The sequence below is a fragment of the Hylobates moloch genome, unplaced genomic scaffold (assembly GCF_009828535.3).
Source record: "Hylobates moloch isolate HMO894 unplaced genomic scaffold, HMol_V3 SCAFFOLD_6, whole genome shotgun sequence".
In the NCBI taxonomy this organism is placed as follows: domain Eukaryota; kingdom Metazoa; phylum Chordata; class Mammalia; order Primates; family Hylobatidae; genus Hylobates; species Hylobates moloch.
The window spans coordinates 127,780,115-127,804,535 of NW_026652281.1; the positions used below are offsets into that span (position 1 = coordinate 127,780,115).

The 24,421-nt window shown below is 42.0% G+C and overlaps 1 protein-coding gene across 2 annotated transcripts; it reads right to left on the reverse strand.

Annotated features, from left to right (window-relative positions):
• Positions 1–14,097: 14,097 nt before the first annotated feature.
• On the reverse strand, positions 14,098–23,508 carry RBM22 (RNA binding motif protein 22). Of its 2 annotated transcripts, XM_032158376.2 has the most exons (11): positions 23,371–23,508; positions 22,883–22,936; positions 21,668–21,697; positions 20,927–21,059; positions 19,224–19,324; positions 18,966–19,138; positions 17,941–18,141; positions 16,510–16,674; positions 15,653–15,741; positions 15,329–15,460; positions 14,098–14,312 (listed from the first exon to the last, which is right to left on the reverse strand). In XM_032158376.2, the coding sequence occupies exons 1-11, from the start codon at positions 23,422–23,424 to the stop codon at positions 14,182–14,184; spliced, it is 1,263 nt and encodes a 420-aa protein (XP_032014267.1). In that variant the 5' UTR covers positions 23,425–23,508; the 3' UTR covers positions 14,098–14,181. The 2 variants fall into 2 exon arrangements, with proteins under 2 accessions (XP_032014267.1, XP_058296023.1); XM_058440040.1 differs by lacking the exon at positions 22,883–22,936.
• Positions 23,509–24,421: the final 913 nt, after the last annotated feature.

The following is a 24,421-nucleotide window of genomic DNA, read 5'->3' on the forward strand; positions in this document are numbered from 1 at the left end:
TCACCCTAAGTGTGAGGTGGGATTCCGGAAGCTTCCTGGAGGATTTGAGTGGGACCCTGGGGGAGGTGTGAGAGTCCATGAAGAGAAGGAGGTGTGACGGGGAGGGTATTCCTGGAAAGTGGACCAGCATGTGCAAAAATATGGAACTGAGCATGGGTGCAGAATGTTCTGCAGAAGGGAGAAGGCTGTGCTAGAGGAGCCGGTGAGGGCCAGCGTGGGGCGGGCTTCACTAAGGAAATGGGGAAGGTTTTAGTGATGGGTCTTGCTGGGTGCTGTGTGGGGTGCATATTGGAGAAGGGTAATGCCAGAAGCCAGGAATCCTGCAAGGGATGAGGCCATGGGAATGGAGAGAAGGGGCCGCCCACTGGGCACCTTACAGGACAGGTGCAAAGTGGGGTGCTTATTAAGATTCCTTCTTTCCACTGTCCATTTTGAGCAGGCTGCTTAAAGTGGTGGTGATGATGATGATGGCAGCTTTATATGGAGTGCCTCAGTGCTTGGGCTGGTAGTAGGTTCTCTACATATCTTATTTCTAATTCTCAGAACAACCCTGAGAGAAAGATATTGTTGTCCCCATTTTACAGATGTGGGTATTTAGGCTCAAAAGGAGGAAGTGACTTGTCCAGGGGCAGAGACCAAATGGGAATCTGATTCCAGTGGATGTCTCTTTTCATTGCACTGGGTGGTCAATGCCCATTCGCTCTGAAATCATCTGATTGTGGTGCCCTGCCTTGGAGTTCAGAAGTTGAGTGCAGGCTTGGGAATCAGACTGGATGGGCTAGGTTCTAATTCTGCCACTGCTAGCTGGGTGAACTTGAGCAAGTTATTTCACAACTCTGAGCCTCTATTTCTCCATGTGTAAGATGAGGACAAGTATAAAAGCTCCTTTATGGGTTTGTGGTGAACACAGTGCAGGGCACATTTATAATAAAAGCTCAGTCAATGGTAGGTTTCATGCAACTGCTGCTCTAGGCTGGAAAAGTTGTTCTTGCACTGGATGCAGCATGAGAAGCTGGCTGCTAAGATGTCACTGGGGGTCAGTAAAGCTGAAGCCTGAAGGAAGGCCTCTCATTGCTGTAGACCTCTCCCTGCCTCTCTCTGTGGGGGCGATGGGGAAGGTCAGGAGTCCAGCCCGTTCCCAGGGTGTGTGGGACAGTGATGCATTTTCCTTTTGCTTTGGAGTTTCACTCCCCTTCTGGGTCCCAAGGGCCCAATGGCCTGACTTTTAGAATTGCTTGCAATTGGTGTTTTCTCTTGAATTTGGGGGCTGCCATTTAAACCCAGGTTTCCATGAGCTGAAGACCAGCCATTCAAGAGTCTGAAAAGTAGACAAGAGGACTCTGATTGCCTTGGGTTGGTTCTGCTGTGCTCTGGAAGGTAACTGCAGCCACTGGGTATGAAAAGGAGCCTGGTGGGGAGACCACTGCACCCAAAACAAATCCTTTCTTCTTCTGAGAATGTGACTTTTTCTGGTGTTGTAAAAAAGAAAAAAAAAAGAATACTCATTGTAAAAATAAAAAAATAATGCTAATAAGCAAGGAGTAAAATGTGAAGTGTCTGCCCACATAGTCCTCCCACGCACATACATACACCTTCCTACCTTCCTGCCTCTGCCATTCCTACACACCAGAGGTAACCACTGACGACCATTTGGTCCTTCTAGAATTGTAGAATTATTTGAATGGATAAATATGTGCATGTGTATATAGATGCATACCCACATAGGCATGTCTTTGTTTTAATGGAATCATACTATATGGATTGTTCTGGATCATGCTGCTTTATTTAAGTAAAATTTGGATCCTGCAAAAGCAAATCACTCACCTTTCATGTAATTTGAGATTACATGAAATAAATTATAAGAAATCCTTCATATAGGCTGGGCGTGGTGGCTCACACCTATAATCCCAGCAATTTGAGAGGCCGAGGTGGGCAGATCACTTGAGGTCAGGAGTTCAAGACCAGCCTGGCCAACATGGTGAAACCCCATCTCTACTAAAAATACAAAAATTAGCCAGGTGTAGTGGTGTGTGCCTGTAATCTCAGCTACTCGGGAGGCCGAGGCATAAGAATCGCTTGAACCCAGGAGGCAGAGGTTGCAGTAAGCTGAGATTGCACCACTGCACTCAGCCTGAGCGACAGAGCAGGACTCCATCTCAAAAAAAAAAAAAAAGTAAAAGAAAAATCCTTCATATAAAATTCTATATTTTTGCCTGTTTTTGTTCTTCCCATAAATTAAATCATATAGTGATATGGAATTGAAAAGGACTAAGAATAGCCAAAACGCAGAGAAACGTGGTATTAGACACAGCAACAATGAACTATAGTTTCATGCAACGATGTGGATGCATCTTAGGAACATAATGGTAAGCAAAGGAAGGCAAATGTTTCCTGATGGAAGAAAATATTTAATATAAAAGTTAGACTAGTGGTAACTTTGGGAGTGGGGAGGGGTTTGTGAATGTGAAGGGCCCCATCAAATGCTTCTAGGGTAGCTGGAAAAATTCTGTTCCTAGACCTGGGTGATTGTTACATAGATGTTCACTTTACAATATTTAAGTTAGTTGTATACCTATGTGTTTTGCACTTTTCTGCACATGTACATATTTTATCAGAATAATTCCTCCTTTTAAAATGGGAATGAACAGGTTAATAGGACATGAGACATACCTGAAGAGAGAATTAGTGAGCTAAAAGTGCCCATAATGCATCTCAGAGAGTTAAAGAGATGGAAAATATGAGAGAGAAGTTAAAAGATATGGAGAATAAAATGACAATGCCCAATACTAATAATGTTGACACTTTCCGGCAATAATGGAAAAATGTCTTCAAGGAGTGAGAGCACAATACACTGATTTTCAGACAAATAAGAAGTATTAACAGAGTTTTCTACTGACCCCTGAAAAAACGACAAAGAATATACTTCAGGAAGGACCCAGAAAGAAAGTATAGAATCTAAGCAGCACTAGTGAGCAGAGAAATGGTAAGCATGTGACCAAGTCCTAAAACACGATCAATCCAATAGATGACAGGAAGGAAGAAGAAGAAACACAAGCACATAAAATAAAGCGGTATAATTACTTTCAAACATTATCAGTTATCATAGTAACTGTAATATTTACATTTAGACAGGACTCACCAGTTTAAAGATAAAGACTTGTGGATTGGGCTGGGTGCGGTGGCTTACACCTGTAATCTCAGCACTTTGGGAGGCCAAGGCGGGAGGATCACGAGGTCAGGAGATCAAGACCATCCTGGCTAACACGGTGAAACCCTGTGTCTACTAAAAATACAAAAAATTAGCTGGGCGTAGTGGCGGGCGCCTGTTGTCCCAGCTACTCAGGAGGCTGAGGCAGGAGAATGGCATGAACCCAGGAGGCGGAGCTTGCAGTGAGCCGAGATCATGCCACAGCACTCCAACCTGGGTGAAAGAGCAAGACTCCGTCTTAAAAAAAAAAAAAAAAAAGACTTGTGGATTGGATGAAAATAATTTCAGTCTGTGCTGTTCATAAGCAATGCCCCTAAAATATGTGGCACAGAAATGAAATAAAGAAATTGTCTGATGCAGTGGCTCACGCCTGTAATCCCAGAGGCGGGAGGATCCCTTGAGGTCAGGAGTTTGAGGTTGCAGTGAGCTATGATCATGCCATTGCACTCCAGAATGGGCAATCGAGACCCTGTCTCAAAAAAAAAAAGAAAAAGAGAAAGAGAGAGAAAAAAATGCTATCCAAAAGAAATGTGTTTTAGCCATGTTAACATCAGACAAAGTAGACTTGATGGCGAAAAGTATTATTGTGATAAAGCAGATCTTCACGTAAGAATAAACCCACAGTCACAGTGGAAGATTTAACACATTTTTTTCAATTATCAATGGGTTAGCAGACAAATAATTAGTAAGGATATAGAAGATATGAACAATAAAATGAAAAAGTAGCATCCTGCACCACCAGATTAGAGAATACTCATTCTAACTATATACACTTTAAAAAACTGAATATGCAAAATTCAAAACTTGTATCAAAGAATACTATCAAGGCCGGGCGCGGTGGCTCACGCTTGTAATCCCAGCACTTTGGGAGGCCGAGGCGGGTGGATCACGAGGTCAGGAGATCGAGAACACAGTGAAACCCCGTCTCTACTAAAAATACAAAAAAATTAGCCGGGCGTGGTGGCGGGCGCCTGTAGTCCCAGCTACTCGGAGAGGCTGAGGCAGGAGAATGGCGTGAACCCGGGAGGCGGAGCTTGCAGTGAGCCGAGATTGCGCCACTGCACTCCAGCCTGGTTGACAGAGCAAGACTCCGCCTCAAAAAAAAAAAAAAAAGAATACTATCAAGAGAGTGAAAAGAGAACCCACAGAATAGGAGATTATAACTCAAAGAATAAATATCAATGAAACTAGGGATATAAATTAATAATTTGATAAATAAACATAAGTGAAGAAGAAGGGACAAAACTTCCTTTTTCCTTGTAGAAGACTTTCAAATAATGTATGTAGATACTTGCCCCCTTAAGAGGTGGAGGTTAATTCCCATCCTATTGATTATAGACTGAACTTAACCAACTTGCTTCCAAAGAATAGAGCAAAGGAAGAGAAAAACTGTGACTTTACAAAGGAGAAACCTGGAAGACACTCCCTTAACGAAGTAATCAAGGTTAATATCATCAGTGATACTCAGATTTCTGATATGAAGTGATGAGAAGGGCACTTGCTCTTGTGATATTGTTCCTCAAATCCTTAAACCCCAGTCTAATCATGCGATAACATCAGAAAAACCCAGTTGAGCAACATTCTATGAAAACACCTGACTGATACTTTTAAAACCTACCACAGCATGGAAAAACAAGGAAAGACCAATCAACTGTCACAGATTGGAGGAGACTGGGAGACATTACGACTAAGTGTCATGTGGAAGCCTAGACTGAATTCTGAAACAGAAAAAAAGGACAGGAAAAAAAAATGGTGAAATCCAAATAAAGACTTAGTTAATAGTATGGTACCTAGTTTTTTTTGTTTGTTTTTGTTTTTTTAATTTTTTGTTTTGAGACAGGGTCTCACTACCCTGTCACCCAGGCTGGAGTGCAATGGCTCAATCTCGGCTCACTGCAACCTCCAGCTCCTAGGCTCAAGTGATTCTCCCACCTCAGCCTTCTGAGTTGCTGGAACTACAGGTGTATGCCACCACACCTGGCTAATTTTTGTATTTTTTGTAGAGCTGGGGTTTCACCATGTTACCCAGGCTGGTCTTGAACTCCTGAGCTCAAGCAATCCTCCACCTTGGCTTCCCAAAGTGCTGGGATTATAGGCGTGAGCCACCACGCCTGGCCAATTTTTTAGTTTTGAAAAACATACTAGGCCGGGTGTGGTGGCTCACGCCTATAATCCCAGCACTTTGGGAGGCCGAGGTGGGTGGATCACAAGGTCTGGAGTTTGAGACCAGCCTGGCCAACATGGTGAAACCCCGTCTCTACTAAAAATATACAGAAGTTAGCTGGGCATGGTGGCATATGTACCTGTAATCTCAGCTACTCAAGAGGCTGAGGCAGGAGAATTGCTTGAACCCGGGAGACCGAGGTTGCATTGAGCTGAGTTTGCACCACTGCATTCCAGCCTGGGCGACAGAGCAAGACCTTGTCTCAAAAAAAAAAGAAAAAAAAAAGAAAAGAAAAGAGGCTGGGCGCGGTGGCTCACGCCTGTCATCCCAGCACTTTGGGAGGCAGAGGCGGGCAGATCATGAGGTCAAGAGATCGAGACCATCCTGGCTAACACAGTGAAACCCCGTCTCTACTAAAAATACAAAAAATTAGCCGGGCGTGGTGGCGGGCGCCTGTAGTCCCAGCTACTCGGAAGGCTGAGGCAGGTGAATGGCATGAACCCGGGAGGCGGAGCTTGCAGTGAGCCTAGACTGCTCCACTGCACTCCAGCCTGGGCGACAGAGCAAGATTCCATCTCAAAAAAAGAAAAAAAAGAAAAGAAAAACATACTATGGCTATGTAAGGTGTTCACATGAGGGGAAGCTGGGTGAAAAGTATGCAAGAACTGTCTTTGGAACTTTTCTGTCAATCTGAAGTTATTCCAAAATAACAAGCTTTGAAACTCAAAACAAATCCCACAGAGAAAACACCAGAACCTGATGGCTTCACCAGAGAATTGTATCAAACATTTAAGGAGAAAAAAACAAACAAAAAAAGCATTGTTACACAAACGCTTTCAAAATATAGAGGAAGAAATAACATTTCCAAACAAATTTTATAATGCCGGAAGAAACATGACAAAAATGTTACAGAAAAGGCCACTATTCCTCATGAATATATAGACATAAAACCCAAGATACATATGTGTGTTCATATATGTATATACGAACACACATATTTATAAATATATCTATATATATAATTTATAAATAAATATATGTAATACATCATGACTAAGTTAGGTTTACCCCAGGAATGCAATCTTGGTTTAACATTTTTGGTGCAGGAAAAGCATTAATGAAATTCAACGCCAATTTATGGTGAAAATTCTTTAAAACTTTAGAAGGCAATTCCTTCAGTTTGATCAAAGTTAGCTCCAAAAAATCTCCAGCTAATTACACACCTAATGGGGAAATACTGCATGCATTTCCCACAAGCTTGGGGATAAGACAAAGATGTCTTCTCTTATCACTTCTATTTAATGTAGTACTCATGGTCCTAGCCAGTTCAGTTAGGCAAGAAAAAGAAATAGGCATAAAGATTGGAAATAAATAAATGAAATGGTCTCTTTTCACAGGTGAAATTATTGTTTATATAGATCATTGAAGACATCTACAAAATAATTACTAGAAGTACTGAGTGAATTTAGCAAGGTCACAGGATACAGGGTTGAGACACAAAACCCAACTGTATTTCTATATTAACTGCAACAACTGGAAAAGACATTTTTTAAAAAATAGCAACAAATCACACAATTCTTAGTAATAAATGTAACAAAAGTTGTGTAAGGCTTGTATACACCAAAACCTTAAAACGTTGCTGAAATTAAGATAGTTAAATGGAGACATATATGGTGCTCATAGATTGGAAAACTCAATATTTATAAGATGTCAGTTCTTCTCAAATTGACCTATTTTCAACACAATCCCAATCATAGGCTTATGTTTTTGTAGAAATTGGCAGGCTGATTTTAAAAATTTATATGGAAATGCAAGAGCCCTAGAAAAGGAAAATGTTTTCAACAAACAATAAATTACATCATTAGGGTGGGCCCCATCCAGTATGACTGGTGTCCTTATAACTAGAGGAAATTTGGACACAGAGGCATGCACACTGGGAGAACACCAAGGAAAGAGGAAGGCAGAGTGATGTGCCTACAAGTCAAGGAGAGCTAAAGATTGCCAGCAAACCACTAGAACCTAGGAGACAGGCATGGACCAGATTCTCTCACAGCCTTAGAAGGAATCAACCTGCTAACACCTTAATCTTGGAGGCCTAGTCTCCAAAACTGTAAGACAACAAATTCCTGTTGTTTAAGCCAGTTTTTAGTACTTTGTTATGGTAGCCCTAGCAAACTAATACAGATTTGGTATAGAGATACTAGGTTAGATTTGATTAAAACAAAAAGCTTCTGCTTATCCAAAAAAAATCACTAGGGAAGTGAATAAAGCTGGGTGCGGTGGCTCACACCTGTCATCCCAAAACTTTGGGAAGCTGAGGTGGGCAGATCACCTGAGGTTAGGAGTTCGAGACCAGCCTGGCTAACATGGTGAAACCCCGTCTCTACTAAAAACACAAAAATTAGCCGGGTGTGGTGGCACGTGCCTGTAGTCCTAGCTACTCAGCAGACTGAGGCAGGAGAATCACTTAACCTTGGAGATGGAGGTTGCAGTGAGCCAAGATCACGCCACTGCACTCCAGCCTGGATGACAGAGCGAGACTCTGTCTCAAAAAAAAAGAAAGAAAGTCAATAGACAGGCCACAGACTGGGAGAGAGTATTTGCAAACATGTCTCTGACAAAGGACTAATACCTAAGATGTATACCTTCTATAACTAGTTAATACAAAAAAAGACACCCAATAGAAATGACCAAAATATTTGAACAGACATGTCACAAAAGAAGAAATACAGGCTGGGCGCAGTGGCTCACACCTGTAATCCCAGCACTTTGGGAGGCTGAGGTGGGAGAATCACTTGAGGCCAGAAGTTTGAGGCTACAGTGAGCTATGATCACACCACTGCACTCCGGCCTGGGTGACAAAGTAAGATCCCATTTCTAAAAATAAAAATAAAAACAGATTTTTCATCCTTAAGTTTCTCAATGTTAAAAAAAAAAAAGAAGATATGTAAATGGCCATAAGTAGTTGAAAAGGTGTCCAACTTATTTGTCACAATGGGAATGCAAAATAAAACCACAATTAAATACCATTACACACCCACCAGAATGGCTAAAAGTCAGAAGACCATTTACATCAAATGGTGGCAACATTGTGGAGCAACTGGAACTCTCCTACATTGTGGTAGGAATGTAAAGGGAAAAAGTCTGACAGTTCTTTTTAAAACCAGGCATGTATAGTAATTCTGCTCCTAAGTATTTATGTATTTTTTATTTTTTTGAGACAGAGCTTTGATCTGTCACCAAGGCTGGAGTGCAGTAGTGCCATCTTGGCTCACTGCGACCTCCGCCTCCCAGGTTCAAGTGATTCTCCTCCCTAAGCCTCCCGAGTAGCTGGAATTACAGGCACCTGCCACCACGCTCGGCTAATTTTTATATTTTTAATAGAGATGGGGTTTCACCATGTTGCCCAGGCTGGTCTTGAACTCTTGACCTCAGGTGATCCACCCACCTTGGCGTCCCTAAGTGCTGGGATTACAGGCATGAGCCACTGTGCCCGGCCTTAAGTATTTATTCAAGAGAAATGAAAACATATATTCACAAACAATTTGTACAAGAATATTCATAGTAGCTTTTATTTTCAGTAGCAAAAAAACCCCAAACTGGAAACAGCCTTCGTGTCCATCAATGGGAGGATGGATAAGTGATGGCATAGTCATACAGTAGAATTCTATCCTGCAATAAAAAGGAACTGTATACAACATTATAGATGATTCTCAAACACATACTGCTAGAAAGAAGCCAAATATAAAAGAGTTCACACTGCGTGATTCTATTTATATGAAGTTCTAAAGGAAGCAAAACTAATCTATGGTAATAAAAATCAGAATAGTAGTTGCCTCTGGAGATTGGTGGGAGTGGGTATTGGCTGGAAGAGCAGGAGGAAATTTTCTGGAGTGATGATAATGTCCTATATCATGACAGGGGTTTGAGTCACATGGATGTATACATTTGTCAAAACTCTTGAACGACATACTCATGCATTTTAGTCTATGTAACTTTGACCTTAAAAATCCACAAAAAATATTGAACTCTTTCATCTGGATAGATGGAAAAAAGAATTGAACTCTCGTTAATTAAACATGGACACCAACTTAGGATGGTTCAATTTATGATTTTTCAACTTTATGATGTTGTGAAAGCAATACAACCATTCTGTTTTTCACTTTCAGGAGAGTAGTCAATAAATTACATGAGATATTCAACACTTTATTATAAAATAGGCTTTGTGTTAGGTGGTTTTGCTCAATAGGCTAAGCTAAGCTGTGATGTTCAGTAGGTGTATTAAATACATTTTTCACTTAATGATATTTTCAACTTATCAGGATGTAACTCTACCATAAATTGAGGAGCATCTGTATATAAATGCTGAAATGTTTAAAGGTGAAGTCTACTGATGTCTTCAATTTACTCCAAAATGCATAAAAATAGACTAATGGAGCTGGGCACGGTGGCTCACGCCTATAATCTCAGCACTTTGAGAAGCTGAGGTGGGCAGATCTCTTGAGTTCAGGGGTTTGAGACCAGCCTGGCCAATAGGGTGAAACCCCGTCTCTACTAAAAAAACACAAAAATTAGCCTGGTGTGGTAGCACATGCCTGTAATTCCAGCTACTCAGGAGGCAGAGGCAGGAGAATTGCTTGAACCCGGGAGGTGGAGGTTGCAGTGAGCCAAGATAGCACCACTGCACTCCAGCCTGGGCAACCGAGTGAGACACTATCTCAAAAAAAAAAAAAAAAAAAAGAAAAAAAAAAAAAGATTGATGGATGCATAAAGAAATGGATAGATATGTGACAAAGCCAATATGGCAAAATGTTAATTGTAGAATTAGTTGGTGGGTATATGGTGGTTCACAGTAAAATTATTCTAACTTTTCTGTACATTAGAAAATTTTTACAGTAAAATGTTAGGGGCAAAAAAAAAAGACTACAGAATCTCTGAGAAGAGTAACATTTTCTAATCTTAGAATTGATCTCGGCTGGGTGCGGTGGCTCACACCTGTAATCCCAGCACTTTGGGAGGCCAAGATGGGCGGATCACAAGGTCAGGCATTCAAGACCAGCCTGGCCAACATGGTGAAACCCCGTCTCTACTAAAAAAAAAAAAAGATAAAAATTAACTGGGCATGGTGGTGTGTGCCTGTAATCCTAGCTGCTCGGGAGTCTGAGGCAGGAGAATTGCTTGAACCCAGGAGGTGGAGGTTGTGGTGAGCCAAGATCGCACCACTGCACTCCAGCCTAGGCAACAGAGCAAGACTCTTGTCTCAAAAAAAGAAAAAAAAGAAGTGAGCTCATCCTATACTAGTATTTCTCAAAGGGTGGTCTTTACCTCATAAAAATCCAAGAACTTAAGACTCACTGAAGTTTAAAAATTGCTCTACCTGCGGACCCTGGAGAATTCCACTCCACAGCCAGGGCTTTAGCTGCCACCACTTCACTGCCCATCCAAATCCTAATCTCCCTTAAGCTCCATTCCCCTTGGGTTGGGAATTTCCACTGGCCTTACAGATATCTTAAACTCACCAGATCCCATAGGGGATTCATATTTTCCTACCCCTACTTCCCAATCTCACTTTCTTCTTCCAGCATTCTCTATTTCAGGAAAAGACATCCTTCTACGCAGCTGACCAACCCAGAGACCTGAGGTGGGAGGTTATGTGTTACCCTAGACTCCTTTCTTTTCACCTCCATTTATTTCAGGTCACAGTGGCTCACTGATTTGGCTTCCAGAACATCTGTTATATCTCACTCTTTGCCCCATGGGCTGTTACTGCCTTAGTCCAGTTGTCATAATGCTTTACCTTCTGAGCCTTTTCTGTGGGAGAAGGAGCTCAAAATATTACAGGCAGCAAAAAGGGGTAAGAGATGAGGCCTTACGACAACTAGAGAGAGATTAAGTACATACCAGGTTATACAGCTGGGAGGAGCTGAAGTTGAGATTTGAACTCAGGTAGTCTGGCTCCAGAGTCTGTTTAAAACACCATTACTTGCCTGGACGCGGTGGCTCATGCCTGCAATCCCAACAAAGGGAAGGCCAAGGCGGGAGGATCGCTTGAGCCCAGAAGTTTGAGACCAGCGTGGGCAATGTAGTGAGACCCCTATTTTTCAAAAAAAGAGGAAAACACCATCACTCAGTGTAAATCTACTATATAAACAAGTGCCTTTTTATTATTAGATTTGAGGACATCTATATTTTTATTAGAGTAACACTAGCTGCTATAACAGATAAATCTCCAAGTCTCAGTGCCTTAATACAACAAAAATTTCTCATATAGCAATACTGTCTTCTGAGTGGTGATGGAGGAACCCAGGCTCCACTGTGTGACTCTACTATCTTCTAGAGACCATTTTGTGCATTCAGCCAGATGGAGAAAGCACACAGGACTGGGTGAGGGTTTTACAGGCCAAGCCTGGGAATGGCAAAAGTTGCTTTTCATCAAGTGTACCCAGCTGTGTGCCCTAGGCAATGGAATTTGGCAAGCAAGAGTTTTTGCCAAGATATAATTGCTCATAATTCTGATTTATATATGAAAGAATATTCTATACTTCCCTTTATACTGGTTTTTTAAGAAGATCCGTAACTAAACTACACAAAAATTAGAATCTCCTCCTCCCCAAGAAAGCGAGGTTAGAATACACAATTGGATAGGCATATATGTATGTATGTATGTATATGTGGAGATGTAAATCATTGAATCCAGCAGTTATTAAAATGCTATCCATAAGATTCACATCTCATTTACAAATTGGCTAAAAATCCTTTACATACTCAAAAGCAGGCAAACAAAAAAGACCCAAAAGGATACAAAAATACATGGAGGTATCGTACATTGCTTCACATTTGACATCAGTGGCAATAAAATCAAAATTTCTAAGTATAGATTTTTAAATCTTTAAAAAAGGCAATTTAAGTTCTCTAGAAAAAAACAAAAGTTCTGCAAATCTAAAACAGGGTGCCATATGGGGCACGTCCTTCTTGGAAGTAAACATTTTAGATAAAAGTGGCATAAAATTTGCTTCAGGAAATGGCCGGGCACGGTGGCTCACTCATGTAATCCCAGCACTTTGGGAGGCCAAGGTGGGCGGATCACGAGGTCAGGAGATCAAGACCATCCTGGCCAACATGGTGAAACCCCATCTCTACTAAAAATATAAAAAATAGCTGGGTGTGGTGGTGCATGCCTGTAATCCCAGCTACTCAGGAGGCTGAGGCACCAGAATTGCTTGAAGCCAGGAGGCAGAGGTTGCGGTGAGCCGAGATCACGCCACTGCACTCCAGCCTAGTGACAGAGCGAGACTCCATCTCAAAAAAAAAAAAAAAAAAAAATTGGCTTCAGGAAAAATGGATTTATAATAAATGTTTCCTTTTAAAATGACTTGCCTAAGGATGACCTATTCAATTTTATTTTTTAGAGACAGGATCTCACCATGTTGCCCAGGCTGGCCTTGAACTGCTGGCCTCAAGCAATCCTCCCACCTCAGCCTCTTAAGTAGCTGGCACTATCGGCATGCACCCAGCTGGGTGACTTCTTAAAGTTACACTGTATCAACCACCCTACACCAGGATCTGTGCTAAGTGTTTCTGTGCACTATCTTATTTCAACTTCACAATCACCCTTTGAAATAAGTACTAAAGAGGTCTGAGCCTTTTAAATCATCATGGAATCTAACCTAATAGGCTGAGGTAAATAAATAAATAAATCATCACGGAATGGATATAATCAAAAGTCTAAAGCAACATTTAAAAAATTTACAATATATAACTCATTTCTATTAAACAAATTCCACTGACCTCGAGTTCAGCTACCAAAGGATAAAGAGGAATCTAGAAATAAACCCATGACAACATTTGAAAAATTGACCCGTTTTAATTATTTAAAAACAAAAAACACATCAAATTTCCTTTACCATCTACAATTCAGTTATATCCAAACACTCTAAGACCAAACAGAAGCAGGGATGACAATGAGACACTGAAGACACACGAAGGTGAATGCTGAAGACCATCAGAGTCCCAGCAGGAGGTCACGTCTTTCATTCAAACGCTCCCATGCTTTTCATTTCAGTTTGTTAAAAGAACGTGTTTTACAGGAAGTTCTTTACAGTAATTTCATGCCAGACACCAGGTTTCTTCAATGGTACACAGCTCCATGAAATTTGTGTTTCCATCCAGTTGACAGGAATAAAAAGGAATTTTTATTTTTGTCTTTTTTTGGGCCGTAGAGACGTAAAATGGTCAGATTCCTTTAGGAATAAATGAGGAAAAGGAGAGGAAAGAAAAGATCTGGGCTGTGCTGGTGCTGGTTTCTACTCATCTTTCTGAGGGTGTGACTTCAAAAGAGTTAAATCACACTTAGGCCACTACAATGATTAGTACTAGTTATCTTTTTTTTAAGATGATAAAAAGGAAAATACCCAATGGACATAAAAACGGTCAAAGGCTTTTTTACTGCAGGTCAATTCTTCCCCCGCCCAAAAAATATACAAAATGAACATATAATTGGGATGGTAACTCTGCTGGACATTCCAATTCACTCATCTGCTTGTCCCCCACATGGGTAAGGGGAACAGGCGTTAGGTTTTATTAGTCGTGTTATAGCAGTAACCAGATGTGTTAATGGCAGCTTATTTACGGTCCATCGATCCTTTGAACAAGTATAGGAAAGCATGGCTGTCAGTCTCTGACTGCCCACATCTGAGCACATTCAGCTACCATGGAAACTACAAGGGAAGGAAAAATATATTTATTCCAAGATTTACTGGGAGTTTTAAGTGCCCTTTCTTCCACAGAGCCCCAGAGTGGTGACAAGGTGCTAGGGGCTGCTGTGTTTTCCAGCATGAGCTCCCATCCTCTGAGGGTCCTGAGAAGGATAGTGGATTGGTCCTGGAGCCCTCATGAAAGGAGGGGGTGGTCCCATTGGGTGGAACATGTGTGGCCCAAAACCTGCAGATACGAGAGAACAAATGTGTTAGGCTTGTAGTTTCCTTGATAACTTTTCAAACCTCTCAATCTTGCTAAGGTTAAAATCACCTACACATCAATCAAGGTTGACACGGGGCTTAAGCAAATGTCAGTTCCCAAAACTTGCTTCCACTTGTTATTTCCTTGGTTTTAGAAACCTTTCCCCCACAGTCCAAAAAACTCCATAGCACTCAAGTTATCACCTAGTATGTCATCTGAGTCTCTGCTATGTATCCAACATGCCAAATCCTACCAGACAGGATTTAGTCAGGATTTGGGAGATAAGAAAGAAATCAGGCTGATGGCAAAGACTGTGTCCATCATTAACCTCAATGCTTGACACCAGGATGGAGGGTGCTCAGAAACCAGATTCTCTTCAGAGTATGGGCTCTCTGCCACAGGAGAACTGGCTACCTGTGATTTCCTTCCACTGTTAACACTGTCTACAGCAGTGCTATACAAAGTGCCAGTCCTCCACCTATTTCTGGCCACTCAAGACAAAGAGCTTGAGTCAAAATGTAAATTATATGACCAGGCACAGTTTAGTTCATCTGACAGTTTTTTTGGTAACCAGACTTTCTCAATGAAGGAAGGGGTTCACTGATTTACATTTTGGCACAAGCTCCTGATCTTGTGGCAGACAGGTGATAAACACTTTGTAAAATGACACCCACTCACAGCCCACACTGAGCAATAGTGCTCTAGGGCATCCATTAGCATTTAGTTTAGAAAAGGGAACAAATTGGTGATAGATCTTTGTAATCTAATAATCTTACTCTGATGACACATATACGCGGATCTTTAGAAAACTGGCCCCTTTCTTCTCCTTGACAGAGCAGGAGAAAAAAAAATATCGGAAATTCCAACAGATCAACTTTACTTGTAGACTTCTACAGAGCAAACTCACAGGATTTGGATGTGTTGAACGTGATGGTGAGGTTTATGAGACAGAACTTTCACAAGGATTTCTCTGGGCTAAGAAGGAAGATGGAAGTTACCTGGGGGTGGGGGTGGAGCAATGCCAGGGGGTGGTGGCAGAGCAATGTTCACCACAGCTGGAGGACCACTTGGGGGCAAGTTGAAGTAGTTGGCAGAGGCTTCTTCTTCTGCCGCAGGAGGAGGAGGAAGAGCTGGAGGAGAGAAAATAGTCAACACATAGAGGGGAGAAGAATTGTGCAACACTGTTTCTACCACCTTTACATTCTAAGAGGTCCTACTGGGAGAGTAGAGCGGTGACATGAACCAGACCTGGGTCCCATCTTCCAAAATAGGAACATCAGGGCAGATACAGCTTCTTAAGTCAGCAGGGAGTCTGCACTCACCTCCTGGCAATCCTGGAACAGGTTCTAGTTTGATCCCAGAGTCTGTAGTTCCATCTTTCTCTTTTTCTTTTCCTCTGGCTGCTTGGGATCTGGGAAACACACATGCATACAGTCGGCACTTTGGCCCACCTTACCTCACACCTCTGCTTCTTACATTCCCCTGTCCAATGGTGTTCCTTCGCTCTACCTCCTCCTCAGCACACACTCTTTTCCCGTAAATGCCACTGTGCACAGTGAACACGAGCAAAGGTTTTCACACCAGAAAAGACCTGGGTTCAAAACCTGCTAGAACTATCATAAGGACCAGAAGAGGCAACACATACGTGTTTAGCACAGTGCTTACCACATAGGGAGCGCTCCACAAAGGCAGATGCTGCTATTAGCCATCTCTTCCCTGGTTCCAAGTTGGAGACATGTTCCCCCTTTGAACTGGGTCTTTCACCTGTGTCTTCTCTTATGCAATCATCACTTTTAAACTTAAAATAGCGTTTCTTCCCTGTTTTACCTTCTCCACTGGACAATCAGCCTCTAAGGGCAGAATCTAGGTCTAATTCATTTATAAACCCTGAAATTCACCTTTCATGCCCTGGCATTATACTTGGCCTGTAATAGCTAGTCACAAAAACATGAACCTTCAAAGGAGCAGATTATACACCAACCCCCGAATACATTTCCAAAGCAGGGTTCTCCCAACATCCACAGGAATCAAGTATCACATAGAGAGTGATCTTTGAAAGATCTCTTTAAAGATCCTATTCATTTAAGCCTGTTAACCAAAAGCCTACTAGTCTCCAGAAAATGAAATAGTTTCTTAAAAATCTAAGCAAAATGTCACTTAAAAATAGTTTAATTCTCACCTTCCCCATTTCACATTCAGTCTGCGGCCATTTACAATCAACTTATTAAAGGACTTCTCAGCAGCCACTTCTGCAGCCTGCCGTGTGGCAAACTGGATGAAAGCACACTGCTGTCTCTGCACAACAGTGATCGTCCGGATCTCTCCGAACTGGTAGAAATGATTTCTGAAGGGAAACAGGCAGAGAAAAATGAAAGTGGGAGTGAACAAAGATGTTCCCAGGAGACTGAAAATGGATTAACTTTCACTGACACACCACTAGGCAGGTGGGCCCCAAGGTTATCTGCCTAACTACCCGCAGGTCTCCCCCCCATATCTTGTCCTACTGTGGGTGCTGCTGATTGAGAGAAGGAAAGAAAAATAATGAGTAAATAAAGGTTCTCAAACATCTCAGGGTTTTTTCCCATGGAGGAAAGGGGGTTCTAATAGGTTCCTTAAAGACCCTAAACCCTAGATAAGGGGTTGGCAAACTACAGCTCTCAAGGCCCATGAGCCAAGAAAGTTTAAAACAAGAATATGTGACAGAGACTGCATGTGGCCCACAATGCCTAAAATATTCACTATCCAGCCTCTTATAGCGAAAGTCTGCCAATCCCTGGGGGTTGTCTAGCTCACTTAGATAGGGTTTAATAGAGACAGGCTACCAAGGGCAGGTTATAAACTTACAGGAGTTTCTTCTCCACTTTATCTCTTTGGAAGAGGTAATTTCCATTACTATCTGCCCAGATGTCTCATCTAGCCAAGCATAATACAAGCCAAAAATAACACAAATTTATCAAATGCCAGTCTCTTTAAAAAGCCAACAATTTAAACTATAAGAGTTTTATCATCGCAAAGCTCTCCCTCCTCTACATAATTCATCATACTTGGATGTGTGCCACCCTTTAAAACTTGGCTGTTAGGTCAAATAGAATCCTATGTCATTATTACCATATGCCAGGATGGATAAGCACTCTTTGTGCTTTGGTTTTGAGACAGGGTCTCACTCTGTTGTTGAGGCTGGAGTGCAGTGGTGCAATCACAGCTCACTACAGCCTTCCTCTCCCAAGCTCAAGCGATCCTCCTGCCTCAGCCTCCCGAACAGCTGGGACTACAGGCACATGCCACCACACCCGGCTAATTTTTTTGATTTCTTAGTAGAGATGTGGTCTCACTATGTTGCTCAGGCTGGTCTCAAACTCCTCGGCTCAAGAGATCCTCCCGAAGTGTTGAGATTACAGGCATGAGGTACTGTGCCCAGCCACATAAGCACATTATTACTGTGGCACCATAAAGGACAATTTTACAAAAATTCCAGTCAGCATGATACTAACAATACAGAGGCTAAAGAAAAATGTATTTTGTACAGAATGATCATTCTTGCAGTTTTTGCAAATAAATTATTCCAGGGCAGTTAAAGGCAAAAATAACTCTTTAACTTATACCCACAAACCTTAAATCTGTCTCAGTAATGGTATCACCTAGACCACCAACATATAGTGTGGTGATAGTTTTATCCTCTGGTGGGTCCAGCCGAGGCATTGTTGAAGCCCGCTTTAGAAGCTTGTCAGCTACAGGATCATTGATTCCGTAATATCGATCTTTAATATTCTGATCAGCAAGGGGGTCATCTGGATCTGTAGGCTTCTCATGTCTATGATTCAAGAAAAAAACAAGGCATAAAGGTGAAACAAAGGTGAAAAAATGGTATCTTCCAAAAGTAGCTACATATTAAAGTCGTAGATACACATTCTGAAGTGCCTTTTGAACTAGAAACTATGGTTTCTACCCAAATATAATTACCAAAATAGACCTAATACCAAGAGAATTACTGTATCACAAAAGGAATTCCTAGCCTCCCAAAAGCCATTAGGCCACCTAGGATGCCAAACTTTCCTTATAAATAAATATTCTTGACATGATCCGCCCCCTCTCGCCCCCCGGAAAGGGACACGATTACCTCTCTCTAGGTCAGTGATTCTTAACACATTTGGGGTGTTGTATTCCACTGAGAATCTGATTAAAGCTATGGACCTAGCCCCAGAGAAAGCACATATATTATTTTTTAGGGGGTGGGGTTAACCAATCCCAAATTAAGAACTCCTAATCCAGATGCTTGGCAGTCTTAACAAAAACATACACACCCTTTAGAAGTCTGACCTTACTTTGACTTCAACTATACATTGAGAGTCAGCTCATTTAAACCATGGCAGTGAAGATTTACTTCTCAGGCAGAAATGTTTAGGGTCAGCATCTATATTGTATAGCATAGCAATTTAGTTTCCAAGCCTCAATTGTAAGTAAAAGCTACAATTTATTCATGCTCTTCTAAATTTCATAGTTCTAAGACATGAGATATACCACATTAGTTGTATGACCTTTAGATTTTAAAGCAGAAACAGTTTAAGCTAGGACCTCCCATTTCTTAGATGAGAAATCATCTGAAAGCAAATACTGAAAATGAGGCTCAGCTCTTGCCTGTATGGACATTCCTCTCCTCTCTTACACTCTCCTTTCACCCAGAAAGAGCAAATGTGGGGTCGATTCCTTTTGTAGTAGGGTGTGGTCCGGGCCAGTTTGAGTAGCATGTCACTGGTAGATGTGGCTTTCCCCAGCATGCCAACTGGCCGTGTTCCATCAGAGTTAGAAATCTAAGTAGGGATGACAAATTCAAAAGATAAATTATACAGACTGTGTCAATTCATTAGGATTTTTATCCAAAAAGTGGCAGCATACCTCTCTCTCCATATTCTGTGTATAGTACTCTTTGTTGACATCCGACTTTGGCATGTCATCTTTAAAAGACAATCCTGCGTCACGAACCTGGATGGGCAGGCCTGGTACAAAAAAAGAGGAAAAAGACCTCAGATGTATGTTAAAACATATCCATACTAACCATGCACACAGAATACATCATCTTTCCCTTCTCCTCTTTCATATTTAGTACCAGAGACTTTACTATGTTTTTATTCAAACTCTTTAGCACCATCAGGTTACTTCTGCAACACGGCATGCTAAGAAATTGTCCAAATTCCTGAGCTGTCAGGAAATTTGATGAAATCAATGTTTTAGAAAATCTTTTAGGCTGGGTGTGGTGGCTCATGCCTGTAATCCTAGCACTTTGGAAGGCTGGAGCTGACAGATAGCTTGAGTCCAGAAGTTCGAGACCAGCCTGGTCAACATGGTGAAACCCCATTTCTACAAAAAATACAAAAATTAGCTGGGTGTGGTGGTATGCACCTGTAGTCCTAGCTACTCAGAAGGCTGAGGTGGATCACCTGAGCTTGGAAAGGTTAAGGCTGCAGTGAGCCATGACCATGCCACCGCACTCCAGCCTGGGCAACAGAGTGACACCCTGTCTCAAAAACAAAAAACAAAAAAATTATAAAAAAAATTTTTAGAGGAACAAACTGTGCCCATGGTCATATTCAACCTGTAAATTAGCTCCTAGTTTTTATTACAACATGATTTATTTAAAGTAAATGTAAAAGTGGTTTCTTTCTAGGTTAGTCCTACAGATCCTCTGGATAGTCACAGTCATGTAAGGGGCACTGTACTCTAGGACCAGACACCTTCTTAACAAACATATAAATAATATTACATAAAATGTGGCCAGGACTCTGACTAGAAGAGTAACTCTAATGAACTTAACATATATAAATTCATATATTTTTCCCTTTCCTTTAATAGTAAAAACTCTTGTTGGAAAATTATCTTTCTGAAAAACAGTCATCTACGGTTAAAAAAAAAATTACTCCCAAAAGCAGTCACTCTGAAACATAGCAATGTATCAGTTCTAACAACACAATTGAGACAAAAGTCTAAAGCACAATTAGGCTGGCTATAGTGGCTCTGGGAGGCCAAGGTGGGAGGACTGCTTGAGGCCAGGAGTTCAAAACCAGCCTGGGCAAAATAGTGACACACACACACACATGCACTGGGTGTGGTGGTATACCAGGAGGCAGAGGCAAGAGGATCCCTTGAGCCCAGGAGTTCGAAGTTGCAGTGAGCTGTGATCACACCACTGTACTCTAGCCTGGGTGTCAGAGTGAGACCCTAACTCAAAAAATAAAATAAAAAAAAGCACAATTACCCTGTGAGCTTCTGATTGGGATGGTGGAAAAAACCTCTGGATCAAGAAAGAAGCCTACGGCAAATAAATTATCTATCATAGGATCAATGTCTTTTACCTCACTTGGGCTACAGAGATGAAGGTTTAGCCCACTTTTGATTAATTCCCAACTTTTCCTTAAGTTCCTACTATTGTTCAGGACTCTAGAGTGGCCAATTATAGTTCTTTTCTTGGGAAAAGCAGACCACGGCAGACATTCCAAAGTGAAATCAGAACCAGAGCTAGGGTGAGAAGTGGGAGACAAAAGACTGGCTTGTAGTTTTAGGCACCTGCACACTGTCAGATTTATTGGACAGGTCAAACATACCATACTCTAGGTCTAAGAGGCAGGTCTGACAGACATTCTTCAATTTACTGCAGGTTTGGCACACTTCAGTCTTCTTGAAACGCATGCGGACTCCAGGGCACCAGCGAAACACTGTGAATGGCCTGGCACAGATCTGGAACACAAAGCAAGAGCCATAGACTGCAATGGTCCTGATCTGGGCAATCTGGAGATCTGATAACAATGGGGCATTCAAAAAAGGATCCCTGAATGAGGGTTTAGAAGAGACCTTAGCAATCATCTAGTTGATTTGATGTTTCAATACAATTTTCAGCATCCTTCTCCAGCAAAAATTCAGAGTACCGAAATGAAATAGCCAAAAGGTCAAAGTTCTTTCCATCCTAGAGCTAAGCACCAATAATAATCTGAACCTTAATCTTTTTTAGGGGGAGTGGGGAGTGTCATGTAATTTTTTGAGAATCTTCTGACAAGAATGACCTTCCTCCTCAGCTAAAATGCTCATGTGGACAGTCATACACCACCTGGTATACAAACTCCTTCAATGCCCATCCATTGACACCATAAGAATCTCTACATTAGAGGGTTCATTTTCTTACCTCCCACATAAATAGTTGCCAGCCAATGAATATATCAGTAATACATAAGAAGTTGTATAGCACTGATTTTTACTGGAAGACCTCAAAACTTAGTAAACTGAAGGCTAATTTGGTAGAGAAAAGAAAAACGAAACAGAAATCATTACTCTTTAACAGACATACTTACTTTGCATTCCTTCCCATACTTTTCTTTGGTCTATAATAGAAAAAAAATAGAAAAGAACTGGAGTTACAGAAAGAAAAAAGCCAGATGTCTACTGTTTCCTTAAACATAACCCAAGAAATATGTCTGGAAATTCCTGGCATCCTAGAGAGAGAAAAACAACAACAACAGCAAAAACCAAAACCCAACCTTTTTTGGGAAGAAGGTAGGGAACATACTATAACAACATATTATAAGTTATAACATCTCAAGAGTATATGGATCTGGGCTGGGTGGCAGTGGCTAATGCCTGTAATCCCAACACTTTGAGAGGCCAAGGTGGAAGGATCGCTTGAGCCCAGGAGTTCCAGACTAGGCTGGGCAACATAGCGAGACGCTGTCTCTACAGAAAAAAAAAAAAAAAAAATAGAGTATATGCATCTAATTCTAGGTAAGTGAGTGTCTTTCCACAGCCACAACTCTTAGGTTCATTTTTGGCTCCCAAGTTCACTCCCAAGAACTAACATTTAATGCTTTCCATAATCCCTAAATCAGAGAGGATACAGCTATGGCCCACTCACTTTACAAAGTTTAGTCAAAAGGTAGCTACTGCAGACTTGCCCTGTGCCAATGCCCGGGATATAGTAAATGTTCTGTTTAAACAGAACTATTCAAACATCTTGAACCATTCAAACATCGTGAACATACTAACATATCAACACCTCTACGACTACACAATAATACAGCCCTAACCTAATTATTGTTAACTGGTTCTAATTTTACCCCTGTTTATAAGAAAGGGGGAATGCTTCCTTTAAAGAGATAAAGTACACTGGCCAAAAGGCATTTGACCAGGAGTCAGGAAACCTAGTTTCTAGTTCTGGTTCTCCTCCTATCATGCTGACATTCCTAGAGCCAGAATATCTGAACTTAAATCCCAGCTCCATTCCTTACTATTGTATGAAAAGACACAAACGCTCTCACCTTCTGGTCAACAGACCTATTTCCTAGGTAAATGCTCAACAAATACTAGCTATCATTATTACCCCTACATTGCAGGAGTGTTACCGGATTCATAAGTAAGAGAATACACAGGACAGTTCTTTGCAAGTCGTCCAGCACTTTGGGTTAGTACAAGAGCATCATTTTTTCTGCTTGTCTAAGAGAAACACTTCACAGTGTGCAAGTACCGCAACACCGACAGGACATGAATAACTCGTTTCACACGCGATCACTCACCATTCGGATATATGGGTTTTCTCCAAGACATGTCTGGCACAGAATGGGGAAGTCCTGGTGAAAATGGGAAATCTGGTTGAGGACCACCCTCCGAAGACCCTGACACCTCAGTGACACTTGGGGCGGCGAGGGGGCGGGAAGCGAGGGTGGGGAACAAGGCACGGCAGGAACCCGAAGTCCATCATGACCCGATCGCGGGAGGGGGCGCTGTCTGCACTTCCGGCAGGCGGCGGGAGAAAAGAAAACCAGCTCTAATAGGCTGGAGGGGGCAGGGATGGAAAGGGTGCTGGTCCCGGGACCCTGGCTAAGCCCCCTCCCTTCAAGCCCGCAGGAGGATCGCCCTCCGCCCTCCTGCTCCGGCCAAGCTAGGTCGCCGCGCTGGCTCCTCCCCGGAATTCCTTCGGCCGCGCCGCAGGCCCTGTCCTGCGAGCTTGCAAGGTGCGCGGCTTCGCCTCCTCGTTCCGTCCTCCTCCGGCAGGCACACTCACCGCATCCTCCCAGTTCTGCCTGTTGTAGGTGTTGGAACCCAGAGAGGTCGCCATCTTGAGAGAGTCCGGAGGTAGCTGTAGCTTCCGAATTGGGAGACAGGACCGCCACAATCCCGTCAAGCCCCGAGGCTAGCGCTGCGCCGGTCGGCGTCTTATTTACGCGTCTAGTGCTTCTTCCGGGGCGGGGCCTTTGCGTCATGACGTCGCCCGCTCTTGGAATTTCTAAGCTTAACAATTGGGGTCCTGGTATAATGCACCTGGATGTTTCCTTCGAGTTTTTGCCTGCTTGGAATGAAGGGCCACACGTACAGTTGATTTATTTAAAAATTGGGCGAAAGAATAAAAGAAGACGTAATGCATCAGAGGCTGGGTTTAAAATAGCGTTCGCTACCACTGAGGCGCTTATTATGCCAAACTCTGGGCGAACGTCTTGCGGTTCCAGTGTATCATTTATTCTCATAACCTCTCTGTAGGGCTGCCAGATTCCGATTCTCTCTCTCTCTCTCTCTCTCTCTCTCACACACACACACACACACACACACACGCACGAATTACAGACCGTCTCAAGTTGAATTTCAGATTAACCGCGAATCGCTTAATTATAAATATTTGGTACCTACTTGTGCTAAAGTAGGATTCGTGGTTGATCTGAAATTCACATCACTTAACCAATCGTCCTGTATTTTATCTGGTAACTCTACCCTGTAGGCAAGTATGATGATCCCTCTTTTATAGAAAATAAAACAGGTTTAGAGAGGTTAACCTAATCTCTCCTGATTTAGCTCCTGGTTGTGGAGCTAAAAAGTGGTGAAGCCACAAATTCACTAGTACTGTTTCATTTCCAGCTTCTGAAATTACAAGGGTCTTATGAATCAACATATGCATTATTTGATTTTTGGAATAACTCATAACCACTCCGCCAATATTTTACGAGTTTCAAGCCATTCTGGTACCACTTTCATACTTACCGTGTCATCAAGCTACCTAACACATTTATTGAACTCACCTCATTTAAAAAAAAGGTTGATTTAAAGTATAATTTACATAAAGT